The sequence below is a fragment of the Squalius cephalus genome (assembly GCF_949319135.1).
Source record: "Squalius cephalus genome assembly, chromosome: 23".
NCBI classification, from domain to species: domain Eukaryota; kingdom Metazoa; phylum Chordata; class Actinopteri; order Cypriniformes; family Leuciscidae; genus Squalius; species Squalius cephalus.
In genome coordinates, this window is record NC_137144.1 from 29,303,995 (window position 1) to 29,327,012 (window position 23,018).

A 23,018-nucleotide genomic window follows, 5' to 3' on the forward strand; every position below is an offset into this window, starting at 1 on the left:
AAACTTTGACAATCCCTATATGACCGCTTTCGCTAGCTATGCTAGCGGCGGTCATAATAATAAGGGTAAACAATATTTAAAAAGTATATAATTATCTAACATTTGACTAATTAAAAATTAACCTCAAAACATAAAATGCTAAATGGGGGATATCTATAGGCCTATTTTGCATAAAAAATTAAACTAAATTGTCAGAACGTCGTCTCTCAGTTGCTGAATGTCGCGCAAAAACGTTGCTACAGCCCTGTCGCGTCTTACAATTCTACATTGCTACAATGTTATTATTAATGCTATTGTTTTATTCTTCATAATTGTGTTATTGTTGAGTTTCTCTGGCTGATGAACACATATAGTGTAATAACATGCTCTCTATGATGCTGTATGATTGACATAACAGATTCATTAACAGTAGTTATTACTCCAACATCTGCCTGACATCATTAACCAATGTGGTTGAATGACCAATTTGCGATAATATGGTTTCGGGAAACAGTCGTGACTATAGTTGATTTCTTCAGTGATGATCGTACTATGATGAAGCACGAGTTACAGCGTTATACGGGAAACACACTCCAGAACCGTTAAATAAGAGTCTGTCTGTTAGACATTCTTCTAACTATCAGTAACTTTGCAACTACACGTCTCTCATTAGAGTATTATAGGCTGTAGTCGACTCTCAGTAGACTGGTAGGTTAGGGTTAGGTGTAAGGGTTCGGGTTAGGAGAATAAGTTGACTTGTAGTTGCCAAGTTCCTTATAGTCAGTAGAATATCTGTTGAGGAGCATCAGGATAAAGAGTTAGCAGATATTCAGCAGACAATACTAATACACTACTACTCCAATGACTGATAGTTGACATGTAGTTGCTTATAGTTAGTAGAATGTCTAAAGTGGACTATAGAAATAAAGTGTTTCCGCCTTTCTTGTTCAGACAGTGTGAAAGTCTGTTATATGCTATGTAGTGCATGAAGACTTGGGCTTGGTTTGCATTTCTGTATGTCTTCCCTGCTACAGCTAACCCTTTCTGTTCATCCACCTTACAGAAACAATGACGGTACAGTACACACACACACACACACACACACACACACACACACACATCGTGCTAACTCAACAGATATAGACCTAAGTTACCTAATCACACACGGCTGTGTTGATGGCTGATTTAGTCCGTAGACAGGCAACTGTTAATTACAGCCTTCAGGAACCGTTAAGCAGAATTAAATTAACATTAATATTACTGGTAAAGTTACCGGGTAGACATTTTCTCACTGGTTCCCAACTCCCAACATACACACACACACACATCTGTGTAACTGTCATTGTACTGTAACCAACGTCAGCTTTGCTTTATCTCATCTCATCCCATCTCACCAACAGTTTAATACTGTTACTCGCACATCCAAAACGTCGTCTTTTACGTCGCGGACTGTAAAAAACAACAACTAATGAATCACTCAATTCTCATTGGCTATCCGCCAATGTGGCAGGTAGATTGACAGATTTACCAATTGCAAAATTCACCCACATTTGGCGCGTGGTCAGGTGTTAATTTCAGGCCCTGGTCATGTGTCATGTATGAGCTGAAGGCGTCACATCGACATCCTGTCATTTCTTAGAAGCGGTCGAGGCAACGTTTCCTTTCACAGCAGAAAACTCTGATGTCTGTATAAGAATAAAGCACTTCAAATACAAGAGGGTTTGGACACACACACACACACACACACACACACACCGGCGAGTTTAAACAGAGAAAGTGAAACTATCATCACTGTGTGCATCAGTGCAGTTACTACTAGATCCTGAGGGAATATAGTTAAAGTTCGAGCACATTCAACATGAGTTTCCAGATCTACTTTACAGATATTAGACACGGACTGGAGAGAAGAAGAGTTTCTGTGGCGAATTCAGAAGAGGAGTTCAGGAACACCACAGTGCAGGAGTTAAAGAGAAAACTCATTCCTGAAGACCAACGTAAGTCCAACACTTCAGTCTTCTGTGTGCATTAGCTGACATATGTGAAGGAGATTGTGATGTTAACAAAGAAAATCTGTATAGACTGTTATAAATTGGGAAGCCTGAGATTGAGAAGTTTGCAAATAAGTAACATAATTCAGAAAGCACAAATAAATAAGGAAAACATTGCTCTCTGATATTGTGTGTGTGTGTGTGTGTGTGTGTGTGTGTGTGTGTGTGTGTGTGTGTTCTCTGTTCCTCGTGTTTCTAGACACTATTCTTCGCTGCCGCTTCAACACACTGGAGGATGATAACACACTGGGTTTCTACAGCATTAAACATGAGGATCATATTTTCGCAGAGCGCCGTAGAAGTATGCATTATTTACACTAGTATTTGACATTATTAAAAGCATTTATTTATAATCTTAAACTAACTGACCTTTTCATTTCAGTCCCTACAGTGAGACCCCAGGGTGACTCTTCTCCTGTTCGTGAGTCTAAAGTCCACAAATGCTTGTTTTCTCTATCAGTGGTTTTGTATTACACACATTTATAATTCCATGTGTACAGCGTTTACACACATCAGACCTTTTTTTGTTGACATTTTTTGACACATCAGTTTTGTGCTTCATTTTATGGCAATATAACTTGAAACTTTACTATGATGAGTGTAAAATATTTTTGATTATTGTGTTCGTGTTTCTTCACAGTGATTTCAGGCCTAAAAATATTTTTATCACATTCATCTAATCTTTCCTAACGATCCGCTAGCTGCCGCCCTCAGATCTCAGAGCCTAGGCTGCCTACAGAGACACGTTTTTTTGACGGCATGCTTATGGTGCGGCAATTAGCGGATTGTTAGGAAAGATTAGATGAATGTGATAAAAATATTTTTGGGCCTGAAATCACTGATACCACCTTTAAACATGAGGATGAAATTACTAAAAAGTGCAGTGGCTTTGGACGTATGTATTACACAAGTATTTGAAATTATCAAAGCATTTATTTATAATATTAAAGTAACTGGCCTTTTCATTTCAGCCCCCTCACCGTCATCCTCGAGTGACTATACTGAATGGCTTGTGTCAGAAGGTCAGTTTCTCTTCTGAGTGTAAAGTCCACAAATGCTTGTTTTCTCTATCAGTGGTTTTGCATTACACACATTTATAAAGGCACTGATAGACAGATCTAAGGCAAACAATCATAATCTCCACATCGTCTCACAGTGTCAGGTCTCTCTGAAGAGAAATATATAAGAATATCCAGGACTGAATCTAGAGTTAAATATGAGCTCTTAACATGTAAATGCATTAAAGTCACACTAAATTCAGAGAGGAATCTTAAATCATGTTTCATTATTAAACAGTGATAAAACACATAATCCATTATAAATATATTCATACTGAGGGTTGAAGTGTAATATTAATATTTCTCTGTCAAAGTTTATGATGGAGTTTGTGTTTTCCTCTATACATTCATATGCAAATAATATAATCATTTCTTTTGCTTACATTTATTAAACCAAATTTGCACTTAATACTTTTATTTTGTGAGAATTGTTTCCCTTCCTCGTGTTTCAATGGTTTAATTAAAGGTTCTGTGAGTAATTTCAATATAACTTCCCCAAAAACTAGCGTGAGAACATGAATAGAGGACAGAAATAAATACATGTGAACTAACTCTCAGTATTAGTCATGATTCCTGTCTTGTGTTCCCCTTGTCTTGTGTGCACTTATTTCCTGTTCTGTGTCATGTTTTGTAGTCTTTTGTAGTTTTTCTTGTTTATTAGTCTCCCCAGGTGTTTCTAGTTAGCCACACCCCCTTGTTATCTTGTTTAGCTTGTTTGTCCCTGTGTATTTATAGCCCTTGTGTTTCACTTGTTACTTGGTCAATTGTTGTGCATGTATGGGTGCTTCTAGTTCGGTCCTTCTCATGGTTTTGTTTCTTTGTCCTTCGTGTTCTTTATTATTTGTACTACGTGTTTCTCCATTAAAACCCTGCATATAGATCCTTGCTTCCGCCTGTTTTCTCCGGCACACTACAGAACAACTGACCTACATTATGGATCTAGCTGGTAGTAACTGTTACCCACTGAGCAGACTTAGTTCAATTTATCAACATGATCACAACATTGAGAATTACGTGGAAGAGTTCGTGTTTTACAGTCACCTCGTTCCTGGTGACGATGCGATGCTTAAGGACTGTTTCTGGAGTGGACTGGAACTGGACTTTAGCCTGAATCTACCGGAGGAAGACCCCAACTGGACCCTGGCACAGTATCTTGATTTTGTCCTGCTGTTTTGTGGATCCTCCTTCACTGTAGGAGAGGTGGAGAAGGAGGTTATCACTTCTGCCGATTCAGAGACCGTTCGCGTCACTTCTGCCGATCCAGAGGCCGTTCGCATCATTTCTGCCGATCCAGAGACTGTTCACGTCACGTCTGCCGAGCCAGTGTCTCCAGACAAGATGGCCGCCGCCGAGCCAGTGTCTCCGGACAAGATGGCCGCCGCCGAGCCGGTGTCTCCGGACAAGATGGCCGCCGCCGAGCCGGTGTCTGTTCCTGTTCCTGAGCCGGTGTGTGTTCCTGAACCGCCATGGTCTCCTGAACTGCCGTCTCCGCCCTGGCCGCCTGAAGGGTCGTCTCCGCCCTGGCCGCCTGAAGGGTCGTCTCCGCCCTGGCCGCCTGAAGGGTCGACTCCGCCCTGGCCGCCTGAAGGGTCGTCTCCGCCCTGGCCGCCTGAAGGGTCGTCTCCGCCCTGGCCGCCTGAAGGGTCGTCTCCGCCCTGGCCGCCTGAAGGGTCGTCTCCGCCCTGGCCGCCTGAAGGGTCGACTCCGCCCTGGTCGCCTGAAGGGCCGTCTCCGCCCTGGCCGCCTGAAGGGTCTTGTGTGCACTTATTTCCTGTTCTGTGCCATGTTTTGTAGTCTTTTGTAGTTTTTCTTGTTTATTAGTCTCCCCAGGTGTTTCTAGTTAGCCACACCCCCTTGTTATCTTGTTTAGCTTGTTTGTCCCTGTGTATTTATAGCCCTTGTGTTTCACTTGTTACTTGGTCAGTTGTTGTACATGTATGGGTGCTTCTAGTTCGGTCCTGCTCATGGTTTTGTTTCTTTGTCCTTCGTGTTCTTTATTATTTGTACTACGTGTTTCTCCATTAAAACCCTGCATATAGATCCTCACTTCCGCCTGTTTTCTCCGGCACACTACAGTATTAGTAGAATAATAGAGTTATAGTTCGTATATAATAAGTTTACATGTAGTTGCAAAGTTATAGTGAGAAAACAGCGAAGAAGTCGGCAAAGCTGCATAATGCAGCTTTAATACCAATATTTTGAAACGTCTGTTAATATATCCATACTCCCTTAAGAAAGGAGTCAAGACATTAGAAAAATATCAGTCTACACATGCGTTTTATATTTAATATGACGGAAATACACATGTGACGTGACACAAAAAATCTTTTACTTTTAGGTGGCAAAATATATTTTGGTAATTCTATGAATTACACTGTGCAAACCAAAAGATATATACCCACCGTATGAATAAAGATCGGCCTCCACAGTGTCACATTCACCGTCTGTCTTCGTCCTGCTCACTACAGTTCCCAGAATCCTCCTTGTCTCCACACCTGAACTCACTCCCTCAATTACCCACCTGTTCATCATTATCATCATCTGCATCACCTTTAAAGTGAATTTCGTTTTTTTATTAATCGTATCTTAATTTTAATCACTGTTTCATCAACCAGTTGCCTGGATTTAATAAATAAGAAGTAAAGTAATATAGTAGAAAATAGATAATAATGACACGGAGGCGCCGGCGCGTGAACTGGACTCTTGTCTCATAAATGAACCGAAACTCAGCGTAAGGTATGCTACTTGCCTCACAGACCTGAGAAATATATAGAAAGCTTGAAATGTCTACTTTTAAACAGAACAATTCAAAACAAAGGAAAACAGACTGCTTTCTGCTTATGAAATGTGCATTTCTCTCTGGCGCGTTCTGAGAAGATCGCGACACATCGTCAACTTCATATTTGCAGTCGACACAGAAAACACTTGTTTATTAATAAACAATTAAAATGTCTCCTTGCTATATTTGACATATTAATAATCATTACTTTTGCCGGTTCTTTGTGACAGCTTTTAGATGCTTTATTCGCAGCGCCACCCACATGTTTAACGAGTCACACCGCATCAGCACCGAAAACATGATTTTTTTCAAATCTAAAATCAAAAATCGTGATACGAACCGAATCGTAGGTTTGGTCTATCGTTACAGCCCTAGTAAGATGAGAAAGCAAGAGTTTATGGTTTAAAAAAACAAAAAACAAAAAACAAAAACAATGGCTATCTGAACATCTTTGCCATGCGCAAACCAGTACTGAAGTAGTCTAATCAATATTATCGGGGAGGGTCATGCCTTTTTTCACAATCATTTTGGAGGGTAATAGAAAAATGTATTGCTGGCGAAGGGAGGGTCATGTCTTTTTTGATAACAGATCTCAAAACTCCTCCGGTGGCCCCTTAAATAAAAAACGAACAGTCACTTAATATTTATATGTTCTATATCACTGTGTTGTGTTTGTTTCCTTTTTCTGTTTAGAATATTAATGAGCCTTTAAATCTCCTTTATAAATGCTTTACGTGGCATAACTAGTCCTCACTTTAGATGAGCTCACAAACATAGTTAACTGACCTCTACTAAATGCTTTATAACTCCCTGAATCTACTACATTTACTTACAATTTGTAAGGGATCTTATGAATCACTGACAACACCTAAATAACTTGTGTGTAAATAATGCAATACTTCATTTAGAAATGATAAACTGATCATTAATAAAGTATGACAATACAATTATTAAACACATTATAGATACGCTTTTAAATCAAGAATAAAGCATTTATAGCTGTATTTATATACTGCTTATTAATGTTTATTAATGCTTTATAAATGATGAATTAACTGTTTACTAATACTTAATGATTAATAGTGTGCAGTTATTATAAAGTGTTACCTTTTATTCTTCATAATTGTGTTATTGTTGAGTTTCTCTGACTGATGAACACATATAGTGTAATAACATGCTCTCTGTGATGCTGTATGATTGACATATCTCTTCTTATGAGCATTAACAGTGGAAAAGTGCACAAGTTTAGTTTGTGATGAAAACTTCACAGTTTGTGTCTATACAACAATGCACAGAAATGAACAATTATCCCACATATCCTCTACATAATATACATGTAAACTTTATTATGATGAGTGTAAAACATGTTGAATTATTGATCCTTCATACAATTAAAGTTAAAGGAACAGATTGACAGATTCACGACACGATATTCAGTTTCTGACGGATGTTTTGTTGTTCTGCTCCACATCAGCTCACACAGGTTGTTCAGGGTGCGGTATACACACAGGATCCACAGAAATACATCCTCCACTTGAAGATAAAGTAATTCCCAGGTCCCGTTCTAAGGGTGATTTATATGACATGAATCAGCCTCAGTGAACCCAGTGAATAATGCTGAATAATGTTGAATAATGCTGAATAATGTTGAATAATGTTGTGTATTGTAGTTCAGCCTCACAGATCAATCACATGTGTGTTTATATCAGGTCAGTGTGTGTGTTTACTGTTGATCATACGAGCTCCTTCATACACTCACTGTCAGAGGCCGACATCAGAAGAGAATATGATAGTGAATAATGTGTTGTTTGAACTAAATCACACTTTAACTGACCAGACCACAGTATTAATATGTTTATGATGATTATGTGAGACTGTATAGTTGGTGGAAGTGTGTAATAACGGAAACATTTTGAGGAAATATGGTGTTCATTTCCACTGTAATGCGGATGACACCCAACTTTACTTGTTCTTTTCCACCACCATCTTCGTCCAGATGTTCAGCTGAAATTAAAGATTGGCTTTCACTAACTTCTTGAAGGTAAATGGCAACAAAACGGAGGCTTTGCTTGTTGGCACTAGATCTGTTTTGTCTAAATCTAATTGTCTTTCTTTGTACATTGACAATCTGTCCTTCTTCACAGGTAAAAAGTTTGGGTGTCATCATGGATAGCACACTATCCTTTGAAGCTCACATGAATAATATCACGCGGATTGCATACTTCCACTTGCGTAATATTAACCGTCTCTGTCCCTTTCTTTCAACTAATAATACTGCCGTTCTCATTCACGCACTAGTCACTTCACGTATAGACTACTGTAATGCTCTTCTCACAGGTGTTCCCTCCAAACACCTACATAAGCTTCAGCTGGTTCAGAATTCTGCAGCTCGTGTCTATCTAGAACACCTTCTGCTGAGCTCATCTCTCCAGTTCTTCAGCAATTGCACTGGCTTCCAGTAAAGTATAGAGTTGAATTCAAGATCTTGCTACTTACTTATAAGGCACTTTATAATCTTGCACCCCAATACCTTACACAACTTCTCCATGTTTACTCTCCTTCACGTGCTCTCAGATCTTCATCTTCATCTTCTCTTGTGGTTCCTCGGATTCGACTAACTCCCATGGGTGCCAGATCTTTCAGTTATGCTGCCGCCCGCCTATACATCTCTCTTCCCCTTGATGTTCGCAATAGCGATTGCTTGTTGACTTTTAAAACGTGTCTTAAGACATATCTTTTTATACAAGCTTTTTTATAACATGTTGTATTAAGTCTTTAATGCACTTTATCTGTGTGCGGCTTGTTTGTTGTGTGTATTGTCTTATGCTGTGACCTGTATATTACTTGTGAGGTGACCTTGGGTGTTATGAAAGGCACCATTAAATAAAATGCATTATCATTATTATTATTGTTAATAACAGTGTTTACAATTATTTAAAGGATCCCTTTATAGTCTTATAAGTGACCAAATTCTTGTTTTCTCTATAAAGTGCTTTTATATTAGGAAGACTTGCTTCAACTAACTACACTGTAAAAACGAACTTTTTGGTATAGTAATATATATTAAATTAACCATCATAATTTTTACTTTATAAAATTAAAATTAAATGAGAACTAGAATTTTCTAAGTAAAATTTTAAATATCTACACATTTAATTCATGTAATAAATTAACTGGTTGGAAAGAGTAAATCTTATTATATATTTGCTTGTAATATTTAAACGTTTTATAGTCACTTCACATAAACGTAGTCATTTTAAGTAAATTTTAATCGAAAAGTATAGCGCGTTTGAATCCGCACATGCGTGTTTGGACAAGACAGTCTAACTGCCACTTTGGGTCAGACGGATTGGCGAGCTGCTGCGTGACTGCTTTTTGTCGTGTTTAAGGTAAGTTTGTCTTTCTGTTTTACATTTAATAAAACATGGGTCTGTAGATTCACAAAGCACTGTTTTTCGTGTAAAAATTTCGAACTGATTGGAAATTATTAGAAAATCTTTACCGTTGTAACTGCTAGCTTGCTAACATTATTAGGCCTTAAAATTAACATGAACCGCTTTCCTGCTGAAGTAACGTTAACTGTTGACTATGGAAAAGTTTGAATTTTCTTACTGAATATTGCTCAGGAAGGTATGTGAACGTTACACATAAAGGTAAAAATTTTCAATCGCTCTGGATTGTTCATTACACTATTGATATCTACAGTCCTTGTAACGTTACAGAATTAACCCTTGCTCCCTGCATCAGACTATTTAACCACATTTCTGCTGTTGTACTCTTGAATCATTTTGTCACATTAGATCAAGGAGGAATTCAGGAGAATCACTACAATTTGGGGACCAAACTGAGGCCATTTCTGGACAAACTGAGTCAGGTGTGTTTGATCAAAATTGTGCTTGTTCACATTTTTGGAAATAAGATGAACTTAATGTATTTCTCATACATGCACGCACATGTTGTGTTTATTTATATAGCTTTTTATACTATATAGATTGCTTTAAAGCAGCTTTACTGTATTAAACTGTAAAAATAGTGCTTTAATGACAAAAGAATAGTAATTTAGTTTGTGTATGTGTTCATTCTGTTGTGATAATGAAGTCACTTCAAATAATTACAGCAATTCTATTTTTGTTTCTCAAAAGAATTATAATTTTTCTTCTAAACTGTATGCAGGAGGACAGCTGCAGTGAGGTCACTCAGCACATCATTAAAACACTGGTTGTCCATGGTGCTGATGGATCCAATCGATGTATCCATCCTTCTTAAACTCTCCCCTAAAGTTCAAAGATTGAAGATGAAGTTGTATTAAATGCTTTGGTATGATAGAACTGTGTAAACATTTAGCTGTTGATGAATTTATAATACATTAAAGTTTTAATGGTATTCTTTAAAGGGATACTCCACTTTTTTTGGAAATAGGCTCATTTTACAACTTCCCCCAGAGTTAAACAGTAGAGTTTTGCCGTTTTCGAATCCATTCAGCCGATCTCCGGGTCTGGCGGTACCCCTTTTAGCATAGCTTAGCATAGATCATTGAATCGGACAAGACCATTAGCATCTTTCTCAAAAAAATGACCAAAGAGTTTCAATATTTTTCCTATTTAAAACTTGACTCTTCTGTAGATACATCATGTACTAAAACCGACGGAAAATGTAAAGTTGCGATTTTCTAGGCTGATGGAACTATACTCTCATTCCTGCGTAGGGCTGGGCGATATATATCGTGACATTGTTATGCGCATCTCGTCAGTAAAGCCGGTTCCTTGATTAGTAGTAAATCGCCATTGCCTGCTTTCAGATGGAGCGGCATTTACTACACAGAGCCGTAGTTCACTGACAAGCTGAGCCATATCGCATTAATTATCGCGGACATATCGCCTGCTAGAAAATCGCAACTTTACATTTTCCGTCGGTCTTAGTACACGATGAAACTACAGAAGAGTCAAGTTTTAAATAGGAAAAATATCGAAACTCTTTGGTCATTTTTTTGAGAGAGATGTTAATGGTCTTGTCCGATTCAATGATCTATGCTAAGCTATGCTAAAAGGGGTACCGCCAGACCCGGAGATCGGCTGAATGGATTCGAAAACGATAAAACTCTACTGTTTAACTCTGGGGGAGTTGTAAAATGTGCCTATTTCCAAAAAAAGTGGAGTATCCCTTTAAAGTTCACTATTTCAGAGTGCTGTTTTGAATGTTGAATATTTTGCATGAATTTTTTTTTTTAAATACATTTTTATGTTTAAAACAAGGGTTACAGTATAATTTTGAAGTTTTACTGAATGCACCTGTATCAAGAGATGACTGTGAATGGATGAAGAACATTTTTTGATGACTGAAAAATAAACTGTTTATTTGTATTTTAGTTGTGTGATTTGTGAAAAATATAGAGAATGTTCATTTATTTATGTTCATGATTATTTATAAAAAAGAAATTAGCAATGTTTACATAATTATAGGGAGTATTATAATTTCATAAAACTAAGTAAATGAAAACAAAAAAACTTAAATAAAATCTACTTATTTACTTCATTAAATGGTAAGATTTACTTCATAATTTCATAAAAGCAAGCTTCCTAATTATAAAACAATAAATAAACTTTACTTAATTACTTTTAATAAATATAGCATCTAAATGAAATGTAAATAGGTAATTTTTACTTAATTTTTTCATGAGCGTTACGTTCAATACTAAGTAGATTTTACTTGATAATGACACGTACGTTGTACTTGATATTATAGCAGTAAAATTTACTTAAAATATACTTGTGCAAATTGTTACGAGGATTTTATTAAGTAAATCTTACAAGTAGTTTTTTTCAGTGTACATACTATATTACTTTATAAATAATATACATATTTTATACCCAGCAAACAAGTTTCTCTCAACGTATGAACAAACGTTCTTCCAGTAACATTAATAGACCGTTCATTCAATGTTCATTCAATGTTATATGTTTTTTGTGTTCTCAGAACATTAGAAATAGTCTCAATATCAGGCCGTTATCATCATATGCTTTATTGCACATGTGATTTACTGAATGCTGGTTTGTTTGCATTTGTACTGTTGTTTTATTCTTCATAATTGTGTTATTGTTGAACTCTCTCCAGTGTATTGCTATAATACTCATGTCCACTAGGTGGCGCTGATGTGTTCACATGTTCAACTGATGTAAGAGCTGTGTGGAAGAAGACGGTATAGTTGAATAAAGTGAATGCTGAGCTTCTGCTTGTGTCTGTCAGCTTTCTATCCATTCCTCCTTCCTGGTGAAACGAATCTCTCTCCACAACCCACAGTAGTGTTCCTGGTGAACCGAAACTGTCCTTTGATGCGTGGGAAACGTTATTTCAGAACTGGTTGCGATCAGAGGAGAAGAGTTTCTGGTGAGAGAAAGAGAGCACTGCTGATACACTGTTTAGGATCAGAAGGGCAACGAATCTACAATACATTGCCTCTTACGGCTGATCCCTACGACGGATCTCCACAAGCACTGCAACAGTTCTTTAGTCCTCAGCCGAATGTGGTTTCAGAGAGATATCGCTTCAGACAAGGCGCTCAAGCCACTGATCATTACGCTGCAGAGTTTCTTGAACTAGTGAAAACGTGCTTTTGGAAATATTGAGCATGAAATGATCCGTGATCAGATTGTGGAAATAACGTGCATGCCCCGAATTCGACCATCCAGCATTTCACTTGTTTCTGCTGATAGTCCTGTTTCTGTACCTACTGTCGCTGGATTTTTTTTCCCGACCCCTTTAGTTACTGTTGCTGTGTCCGACACGCCACGCCTCTCTCACACACACCACGTTCTCATGCAGTGAAACACATCAGCGGAGCAGAGAGGACACTGACAACACACGGAGACAGGACAGATCAGCTTACTTTTGATATGAAACAAAGTCTCAACTTTGAAATTTGGTCATTTTTTAAAGAAATGTAAACAATAAATACCGCGTTAATGTGTCTGACAGATCGCTCAGTTAAAGCTGCTCGTGAACCGATCATCTCTTCCTTCTAGTTCATTTATAGCATCAAATAAACATGAATGAACATCAGAAGGAATGTTGTTTTAACCGTGGAAAGACGTCAGTACACTCCCTTTTTCAAGTTCAAATCCTCCAACGTTAATCTACTAACTCTCCTGACTGCTTTGTCAGACAAAAATGGCGGATTCGGTGGATGGCGGATTATGATTGGTCAGATCGCCTGTCAATCAAACTCCCTGCAAAGGGTCATGAGGAGAGCAGAGCAAGTCTGCTGACACATGATGCTCCTCTCAGCCCTGTTGAATTGGCTTCTGCTGAATGGGAAAAGGTCTCCATTGACATTGTCGGACCATTCGAACCGGCACCATCAGACCGCAGATACGCAATAACGCTTGTGGATTACTTCTGAAAATGGCCAGAAGTCGCTTTTACGTCCAGGGTTGACACATCTGCTGTTAAACAGTTCTTGATTACTGTTTTTACTAGAGAAGGAAACCCAAAAGAATGGTCTCAGACAATGGACCTCAGTTTATCTCTGCTGAGTTTCTGAGAGAGCGAAACATTCGTCACTTCAGATCTGCTGTTTATTATCCAGGTGCGAATGGAGAAGCCGAGAGGTTCAAGAGAGTCCTGAAAGACTGCCTACAAACTGCTTCAGTTCAAGGAGAACCTTGAAGATGTTCACTCGAACATTCTTGATGGACTATTGAAGTACTCCTCGTGCTACTACAGGTGTTACACCATCTTAGTTACTCCATGGTCCACGTATGAGAACCAAGTTACACATCATGGACTTTTCGGTTAAAGAAGCTGACAGAAAACTTGAGACGAGAGACAAGGTTAAGCGGCGCACTGATGCCAGGAGAACTGCAAAGCCTTCAAGATTCAGACCTGGTGATCTAGTTCGAGTTAAAGGGGTAGTTCACCCAAAAATGTAAACTCTGTCAGTAATTACTCTCCCTCATGTTGTTCCAACCCCGTAGAGACTCTCATTCATCTTCAGAACACAAATTAAGATATTTTTAAATTAAATCTGAGAGCTGTCTCACTCCTCCATATGCTTCTCTGTAATTGAAACTTGCCGGCCCAGAAAGTTAGTAAAGACAATGTTTAAAATAGTCCAGTGACTACAGTGGCTCAAACTTAAGTTTATCAAGCGACGAGAATACATTTTGTGCGCAAAAAACACACAAAAATAACGACTTTATTCAACTCTTCATGTTCTTGTGTGTGTCTCTGAGTGAGCTGACGCAGTGTAACAGCACAGCGCTTCTGGGTTGTACGTCAGAACGGAGGCTCACTATTGGCCGACGCTGGTCATGTGATGCGTGTGATGCTGGCCAATAGTGAGCCTCCGTTCTGACGTTACCTAATTACCTAGCAGCCTGTGGAGGAGTGAGACAGCTCTCAGATTTAATCAGGAATATCTTAATTTGTGTTCTGAAGATGAACGGGAATCTTACGGGGTTGGAACAACATGAGGGAGAGTAATTACTGACAGAACTTACATTTTTGGGTGAAATAACCCTTTAAGAAAGCTTGGATGGTAAAGAAGGGTGATGGGAAGTTCACACAACCAAAAGCTGTTGTACAGAAGAGAGGTGAGGATTCTGCTTGATGATGGTACGGCGAGGAAAGCCTCACGTCTCGCTAAAACGCAGAAATCCAGTGGAAGTGTTACTCCCCTCGAGTTTTAATAAAGGCTCAAGTCGTTCCTGGGTTTTAACGGGCATTTATTTGGTGACAGAATCTTCAAACATGTCTTGACATGTTCCTTTATTGCCATATATTACCATATTGCCGTCAGAACTGGTATAAATAAAACACAGAAAGCATAAATTAACCTTAAATTCGTGACATACTTGCAGACAATAAACAAAATTACAGAAAACAAATAAATAAAACATAAATTTATGCCATGTAAAATAATATCTTAATTGGCTTGTTACAAACACAGTCGTGTAACACAAATAAATGACAAAGACAGAAAATATACCTCATTGGCCGCATGAACCCGAGAGGGTAAACTTAAGGGGGGTATTCATCTTCACACTTCACCAACAAAACTTATGGATAACTTTAAAATCTTCTTCAGACAGCAGGCTTCGCAAGCCGCAGCACATCTCTCTCTCTATGATCTTCGCGAGTGCACCCATGCAGCGTCCCCATAGCAACAAACTATATTTCCACACGGAACAAAAAATAAGTTCCCTCCTTTTTACACAAAGTTTTAAAACAAAAAGAAATAAACATGAAATTATTATTTATTGGCCATGAGACATCATTTATTTTAATCATATGATTTTTAACCTTATATATTTATATTTATATTTATATTTTAACTGTGAACCATATTTAAGTGAAATATATGAGTTGCCTTTGACGACAGCTACACTCCCACCAAATCACTTGTGATTTAACCAATTAACTATGTGTGAGCGATTACTGTAAGTTAAAGTTATGTTAGTCAGCTTCAAGTAATGTGACTGTCTTGTGGATAGGTCTCTCCAGATAGACTGGTTTGCTGAGTCTCTTTCCTTGGTCATCTAATGCTGAGTTGCTGATCAGCAACTGGACCTTCCGCACACATCCATCTTCAGCTGGATACACCGTGGCGACTTTAGCCAGCTTCCATTCATTTCTGGGTGCGTTATCGTCTTGTACAATTACTATATCATTGACTTTCGCATTTCTCTTTGTCTTGTGCCATTTCTGTCTTTGTTGTAAACTCAGTAGGTACTCCTTTTTCCATCTGTGCCAAAATTCATTGGCAAGGTACTGGACTCTACGCCATCTCTTGCAGAGGTAAAGGTCTTCCTTTACAAAGTTTCCAGGTGGAGGCAAGATGATTGAGGACTTCATTGTCAGAAGCAGGTTGGGCGTAAGAGGCTGGGGACCTGTTGGGTCGCTGAGTAAATGTGCTGTCATAGGTCGGCTGTTTATGATTGCCATCACTTCATAAAGATAGGTCCGTAAGGATGAACTGTCGAGTGTTCGGGATGACTGATCCAGTATGGATGTTAACACACTTCTGATTGTCCGGATTTGCCTTTCCCAAACTCCGCCCATATGGCTAGCAGAGGGAGGGTTCATGACAAACTCGCAGCCTAGTTGTTTAAGGCATTCTTGATCCATTTCCTTTACTGCTTTCAGGAATTCACACCTTGCTCCAACAAAATTGGTGCCCTGATCTGACTGGAGTTGACGAACGTTTCCACGTAGGGCAATGAAGGCACGAAGTGAGTTGATGAATGCATCGGTTGATAGATCATCAAGTAACTCTATGTGCACTGCACGAGAACACAAGCATGTGAACAATAGTCCATAACGTTTCAGCTCTTTTCGACCTTCTTTGATGTAAAATGGACCAAAACAATCCATCCCACAATACGTGAAGGGAGGAGTTGTCTCCATTCTCTCACGCGGCAGGTCTGCCATTCTCTGCTCTTCTGTGTGACGTCTAAACCTTCTGCACTTGACGCAGTGGTAGATGACTGATGACACAGCTTGACTACATCCAAGGATCCAGATACCATTTGATCTCAACTCATTTATGGTCATGCCACGCCCCTGATGTTGCACTTGTCTGTGATAGTGATCGATCAGTAACCTTGTTATGTGACTGTTTTTTGGTAAAATGACTGGATGTTTGATGTGTGGATGCATGGCAGCATGCTCTAATCGACCTCCCACTCTAAGAATGCCCCTGTGGTCCAAGAAGGGATTGAGTCGGTACAGCCTGCTGGTTTTGTCTTTGGTCATCTCCCTTTGTGACTCAAGAACATTGATCTCTTTGGAGAAGACTTCTCTTTGTACAATGAGCATGATGGTAAGCTCTGCATCCTGTCTTTCCTCGAGACTTGTGGCTTCATTGGTTCTCTGTATTGTACCCTTAAACTCCTTGAGAAATCTTTGGAGTCTGGCGATTGCTTTCACTAGTCTTGTCCAGCTTGAAAACTTAAGGAAGCGATTAGTGAAAGAATCTGTTGTGGTTGAGGTCTGGTGCACAACGACCTTGCGCACTTCTGGATCTTTGGCATCAAGTTCGCTCACCTTAACCTCACCGCTTGGAAGCTCTTCCTGCCAGAGAAAATCTGGACCACTAAACCAGTTGGAAGCAATGAGCTCCTTTGCCTTAAGCCCTCGTGACGCATGGTCAGCAGGATTGTCTTCTGACATCACGTATTTCCACTGGGTTGGGTTTGTACTTTCCTTGATGCGCTGTATGCGGTTAGCTACGTAGATATGAAACTGTTTTGCGTCATTGTTGATGTATCCTAAGACGACGTTTGAATCTGTCCAGAAGAACTCTTGGGCGTCTTCAAGCTCCAATTCTCCTCTGAGCATGTCACTTGTGCGTACTGCTACAACTGCTGCGGACAGCTCGAGTCTTGGCACAGTGGTTACCTTTGTGGGGGATACTCTGGCCTTGGCCATGACTAGGACGCAGTGTATCTGTCCTGTTGTGCTGGTTGCTCTTAGATAAGTACAGACTCCATACCCCGTGACACTTGCGTCTGAAAAATGGTGGACTTCATACTTATGAACTGTTTTGAAATCAACTGGTAGGTAGCATCGCTCAATCTTGACATTGGCTAAGTTCTGTAGATCCAAAAGCCAGGACTCCCACCGTGGCCTTAGTTCACTTGACAGTGGCTCATCCCAGTCGATCTTCTCACGGCACATTTGTTGAAGTATTTGTTTCCCGAGTAGGACGAAAGGCGCCACAAAGCCAAGTGGATCGAAGATAGAGGCAACTGTGGACAAAACTCCTCTTCTGGAGAGAGGGCGCTCATTCACGACTACTCGAAACTGGAAATGGTCTGAGGCGACACACCATTTGACGCCTAGAGCTCTCTCAATCTGTTGTTCGCCAAGAGCTAGGTCTTGTTTCATTACTGTCTCTGCACAGTCTTCCTTTGGGAGGGATGCCAATACTTGTTGGCTGTTTGATATGAACTTATGAAGTCGCAACTTGCCTGTATTGCAGAGTTGTCTTACTTCATTTACCAACTGGATTGCCTCTTCTTCTGAGTGGACACTTATTAGGCCATCATCCACATAGAAGTTTCTCTCAATGAAACGGATTGTGGCATCACTGAAATGACCTTGCCCTTGAGCTGCAATGTACTTGAGGCCGTAGTTTGCGCAGCCGGGTGACGAAGCGGCTCCAAACAAATGAACACGCATACGGTAGACGGAGGGGTTGGAGTAGAAGCTTCCCTTATCCCACCACAGAAATCGGAAGTAGTCTTGATCTTCTGGCTTGACATGGAATTGATGAAACATGCGTTCTATGTCGCACATCACCGCTACTTGGCCCTTACGAAACCGACATAGAACACCTACCAAGCTGTTGGTCAACTCTGGCCCAGTAAGCAGAAAGTCATTTAATGACACACCTTCGTACTTTGCCGAGCAGTCGAACACGACTCTTATTTTTCCAGGTTTCTGGGGGTGGTAGACCCCATGGTGAGGGATGTACCAGGAGGGGCTTTTGTCCAGTTCGTCAAATGGAACCTTTTCTGCATCTCCACGTGTTATTGTTTCATTCATGAATGTTGTGTAGTCTTTGTGGTATTGCGTGTCTTTCTCAAATCTTTTCTTTAGACATTTGAGTCTGTGTTCGGCACAGATTTTATTGTCTGGTAGATTTAGTCTGTCCTTCTTAAAGGGCAAGGGCAATTCGCAGTGACCATTTGCTTTCATTTTCACTCCTTCCTCCATTATGGAAATGAAACGCAGATCCTCTTGGGAGAAGTGAGAGTCCTCCACGCGGCGTTCATTGAAATCGGACTCCAGTACTTTGATCACATCTAGTGGTGTGACTAGCTCTTTGACTTGTGTACGACAGACGTACATGACTTCATTTGGTAAGGAGGTTGGTGACTGAACAGAAGGTGTCACTTCTTTGACTATAACTCTGTGGCTGCTTCCTATAGCGTCACCATAGTCCACACAGGGATCAGTACCGCCGACTATAGTCCAACCAAGGTCTGTTCTTTGAGCGAATGGTTCATTGTCCTTCCCCGACACCACTTCTCTGGGTATCAGAGCTTGCGAACAGTTGTACCCTATAAGCAGGCCGACATCACACTCTATCATGGGAGCGATCTCTTCAGCAAGATGCTCTAGGTGAGGCCATGCTCTTGCTATCTTAGGTGTGGGAATATGACTTAAATTGGCAGGGATAAAGTCTCTTGTGTATGTCGTTGGGAGAGGGATTCTCTTAGATGTGTAGAAGCCTCTGACTTGTAGCCCAAATAGCTTTTGACTTGGAATGACTGTGTCCCTGGATGACAGGGTAGAAAGTTTCAACTGCACTTGTTTCTTTTCTGTGACTAAAGCGTCCGCCTTTTCTTGAAGAACGAATGTGGTGTCGCTCTGACTGTCCAGAAGGGCATAGACAAGAACCTCGTGTTCTGAATCGCTTGTTGTGGATAACCAAACTGGAATGATTGTGGATGTGAGATCACTGTTAGTGTTTTGTACAACACGGTTGGATATAGCCTTGTTTGGTGTTTCTGTACTTGGTTGTTTGGTTTCCCTTATGTCCTTTTGTTCCTTGTCAGAATCCTTTGTCCTTTGACTTCCTTGTCACGTTCCTGATGTAAGCATGTTGGATGTTTTCCTTTGCATGTGTTACAAATACTTCTCCTTTCACATTTCTTTGAATGGTGTCCAGGGCTGAGACATCCAAAGCACAAGCCCTTTGTTTGTACAAACTTGACTCGTTCAGTAATTGACTTGTCCATGAACTTTCTGCAAACATGAATTCCATGGTTTGGCCTTTCACAGAAGATACACATCTTAATGTCTGGTTTCTCTTCTGAGCTGCTTGCTAGCACCTTTGCACCAACACTTTTGGTCTTTGGGGTCTTTGTTTTTTCAGAGTCACTTGCCTTTAGTGCATGAAGCGACGTTACTGGATTGCACGCTATCTTGGCCTCTCTTGTGACGAAGTCGACAAAGTTGCTGAATGTTGGAAATGACCCGCTTTCCTCTTGAATCTCAATGACTTTTCTATTCCATCTTGCTGTCAACCAATCAGGAAGCTTGCTGAGCATTTTCTGGTTTTATGCTGCAGTCGTTGAGAACTTCAAGATTTTTAATCTGGAACATTGCTGCTTCACAGCCTCTGAGAAAGTCTGAGAACTCTCGTAGTTCAGCACAGTCCTTTGGTCCTATCCTTGGCCACGATGTGAGCTTATCCCTGAAGGCTTTGGCGATTACAAATGAGCTTCCATACCTTTCCTCCAGAATGTCCCATGCTGCAAGATACGCTGTGTCCGTCCCCAACAGAAAATAGCTCTCAATTGCTTTCCTTGCTGATCCACCAATATATTTGCGGAGATAGTAGAGCTTTTCATTTACTGGGATGTTCTTCCTGTCTATCAGGGTTTGAAAGGACATTTTCCAATCTTTGTATTTGAGTGGGTCTCCAATGAAGACTGAAGGTTCTGGTACTGGTAAACGGCTTATGTTGATTGACTCTGCTAACGCTCTGGCTAATGCAGTAGTGCTATCTTCTTGTGTAGCATTGGTTGCATGTTGCCGGCTTGTGGCCTCTTGTGGCACAGTGCGTTGTTGCAGGTTAGCAGTGGGTTGTGCAAGGTGAAATTCAGGCAAACTAACCAGGTAAGAGGCAGCTTTCTTAGGCTTAGACTTACTGTGTAGAAGGTCTGATATTTCTTCATCTGAAGTTGATTCTTGTTCGTAAACTTTCAGACGTGCTTTGGCGGCTTCCATTTTCTTGACAGTTTCAAAGCGCTCTATCTGCCTTCGCTTTTCTTCTAATATCTTTTGTTTTTCAGCATTTTCTGCTTCTTGTTGTGCAAGTCTTTTTCTGTTTTCAGCTTCAAGATTTTCAAGTTCCCTTTGCTCACGCTGCATTTCTTGCATCACTTTCAAGGTGGCTTCAATTGCAGCCAGTTCTGCTGCTGCTTCTTGTTTCTTCGCAGATGACTTACTCGAATGACTTGAATGTGTGATTGCACTACCCGCACGTTTGGACCTGTGAGATGCTGCTGATTGGAACACCGAGCCAGCCTCACTCCAGTGAGTTGACCTTTTAGCTGGGTATTTACCACTTTCCTCTTCTTTAAGAATCTCTGTTGCTTGTTCTATTATCCTTACAGAAACAGCATGACATGTGTCTACTCTGCGACGGGTATCACTGTCAGGAGTGTCGTAACTGCGCAACTCGTGATAGGTTTGCTTTACTTCTCCTGAAGCATTTTGGACCCTTACAATGTGATCCTGTAAGCTTGCAGTGCTAGGTGCATCGAGTGCTCTCTTAGCTTGTTTGGCAACCACTTTCCATTTGTCATAGTTGGTCTTAAAGCGACACTGAAGCTTATTCATTCTTTCTTCATGTAGAGCTTGGCCCTTTTCAGTAAGCTTTCTGGTTCTTTGGCTTTTTCTCAAAGCATCTTCTTCAGCTGCTTGACTTGTATTTGCCTCTTGCTGTGGACTTGAGTCTACAGTTCCTTCATCGGGGCTTGCTTGCTCCTGCAACTTCACAGCTTCGCTTCCTTGGACTTCAGGCTCAGACATTTCACTACTTGAGCTGATGTATGTGTATTGACTTAAGGTCAAATTACTTGTATGTTTGTAAGGTTACCTAAATTATTGTAATGAACTATGGGATATAATACTTTTAACTGTAAATATTAACTCTGTTAGAATTAACTTAAAATGTGTAAACACCTTAATGCAAATTATGAACTGTTTTCACCTTGTATGAAATAAAGAAATGGCCTTCAATGTCAAAGAAAACCAATATGACTTGCCCTTTAAAATGCCTTAGTGCACCTTTAACTTAGCAAATAACTTGTGATTAGATTTGCAATTAGTTTGTAATAATCACCTTACAAAGAAATAAACATACACTTAAACTTAAACTTGAATTGCAGAAACATACACTTCAACCTCTTTTAGCACTTTAGAGTCCCTTTAAAGTTAGCAGGATTAAACTACTTCTTAACATTTAACTTGTTTAAATGTGTTACTTCTTTGTAGCTTGACCCCACGACACTTCTGGACTCCGGTTGCCACTTGTCGGGTTTTCCGTGCACGCAGTTCGTGTTGTCTTTGACAGGGCCGTTTGAAGGAATTTGGGGGCCCCAAGCAAAATGGACATGGAGGCCCCCCCAATAAAAAACATATTATAATATGTAACCATATTCCGTCCGTTCGAAAAAAAAGTTGCACTAACTGTTTGTTACAAGCAGCATTTGCCGTCAGGCAGGTATCTAACATAAACATATTTTTTCTAGCCTACCTGCTGCAAAATTACACCATTTGTACAAGACAAGTGGATCTATTTTATCCAGTGTAATTTATCACTTACCACTAGGGGTGTAACAAAATTCACGGTTCGGTTCAATACGATACACGTGTTACGGTTTGGTATGTTTTCGATACAGCAAAAAGAAAGAAATGCCAATTTCCTTGATTTATTTATTTTTCTTTTTTTAATTAAAACTAGCACCATAAAATATTATTTATTTTTACTTTGAGCAATTCTGGAGCTATAATTGACTCTTCTTAGGAGCATATAAAACAAAACAGCTCCTTGGAAAAAATAAATTTAATATTGTAGTAGTTATAAATGGTAGTTTATTTTAGTTAAGATTAACATTTGAGGGCATTGTATTCATAATGTCAAAATAAAACCGACGTAATGTTACTTGAAGGCATTATAGCCTACTATTCCTGCCAAACAATGTGAATGTTTCTCACTAGATCTCGCAGCGATGTTATTACTTCTGTGGCGAATTCAAATGCTTTCTTTACTGGATCTCTTATTAGTGCTGTGTAGTAACAGTGTCGCATGATCACGATCGGCTCGCGCTGCACTGGTCCAAACTGATAAACAACGGTCCGTCAACACACAATAATAACGAGTAGCTCAGTTTCGTTCCGCTTGCATTACGTTTGCACATTTGATACTGGGCAATGTTGTGGTCGCGCCGGCGTCTCTACATTATGAGCGCGCTTGCCACGCGCAACGCGCCTACATTTGAAATAACGAAATTTTGGTCGGCAGGAAAAATGATCTAACCAACCGATCGGGTTGAAAATGCGTACCGAACACCGAACCGAAAGCCTTGTACCGAACGGTTCAATACGAATACGTGTATCGTTACACCCCTACTTACCACT

General features: G+C 39.9%; 1 protein-coding gene across 1 annotated transcript; it reads left to right on the forward strand.

Annotated features, from left to right (window-relative positions):
* Positions 1-1,617: 1,617 nt before the first annotated feature.
* Positions 1,618-8,894, forward strand: LOC307151922 (uncharacterized protein). The gene is made up of 5 exons (XM_079860169.1): positions 1,618-1,973; positions 2,227-2,328; positions 2,410-2,448; positions 2,999-3,049; positions 7,339-8,894. The coding sequence occupies exons 1-5, from the start codon at positions 1,838-1,840 to the stop codon at positions 7,464-7,466; spliced, it is 456 nt and encodes a 151-aa protein (XP_079716295.1). The 5' UTR covers positions 1,618-1,837; the 3' UTR covers positions 7,467-8,894.
* The last annotated feature ends 14,124 nt before the right edge of the window (positions 8,895-23,018 follow it).

Bases quoted from the DNA above. Each gene is read 5' to 3' on its own strand.
- LOC307151922 (XM_079860169.1), top strand. From the start codon at position 1,838: ATGAGTTTCCAGATCTACTTTACAGATATTAGACACGGACTGGAGAGA. The intron at 1,974-2,226 runs GTAAGTCCAACA...TCGTGTTTCTAG, and splicing joins ACTCATTCCTGAAGACCAAC to ACACTATTCTTCGCTGCCGC. The intron at 2,449-2,998 runs GTGAGTCTAAAG...TTTTCATTTCAG, and splicing joins GGGTGACTCTTCTCCTGTTC to CCCCCTCACCGTCATCCTCG.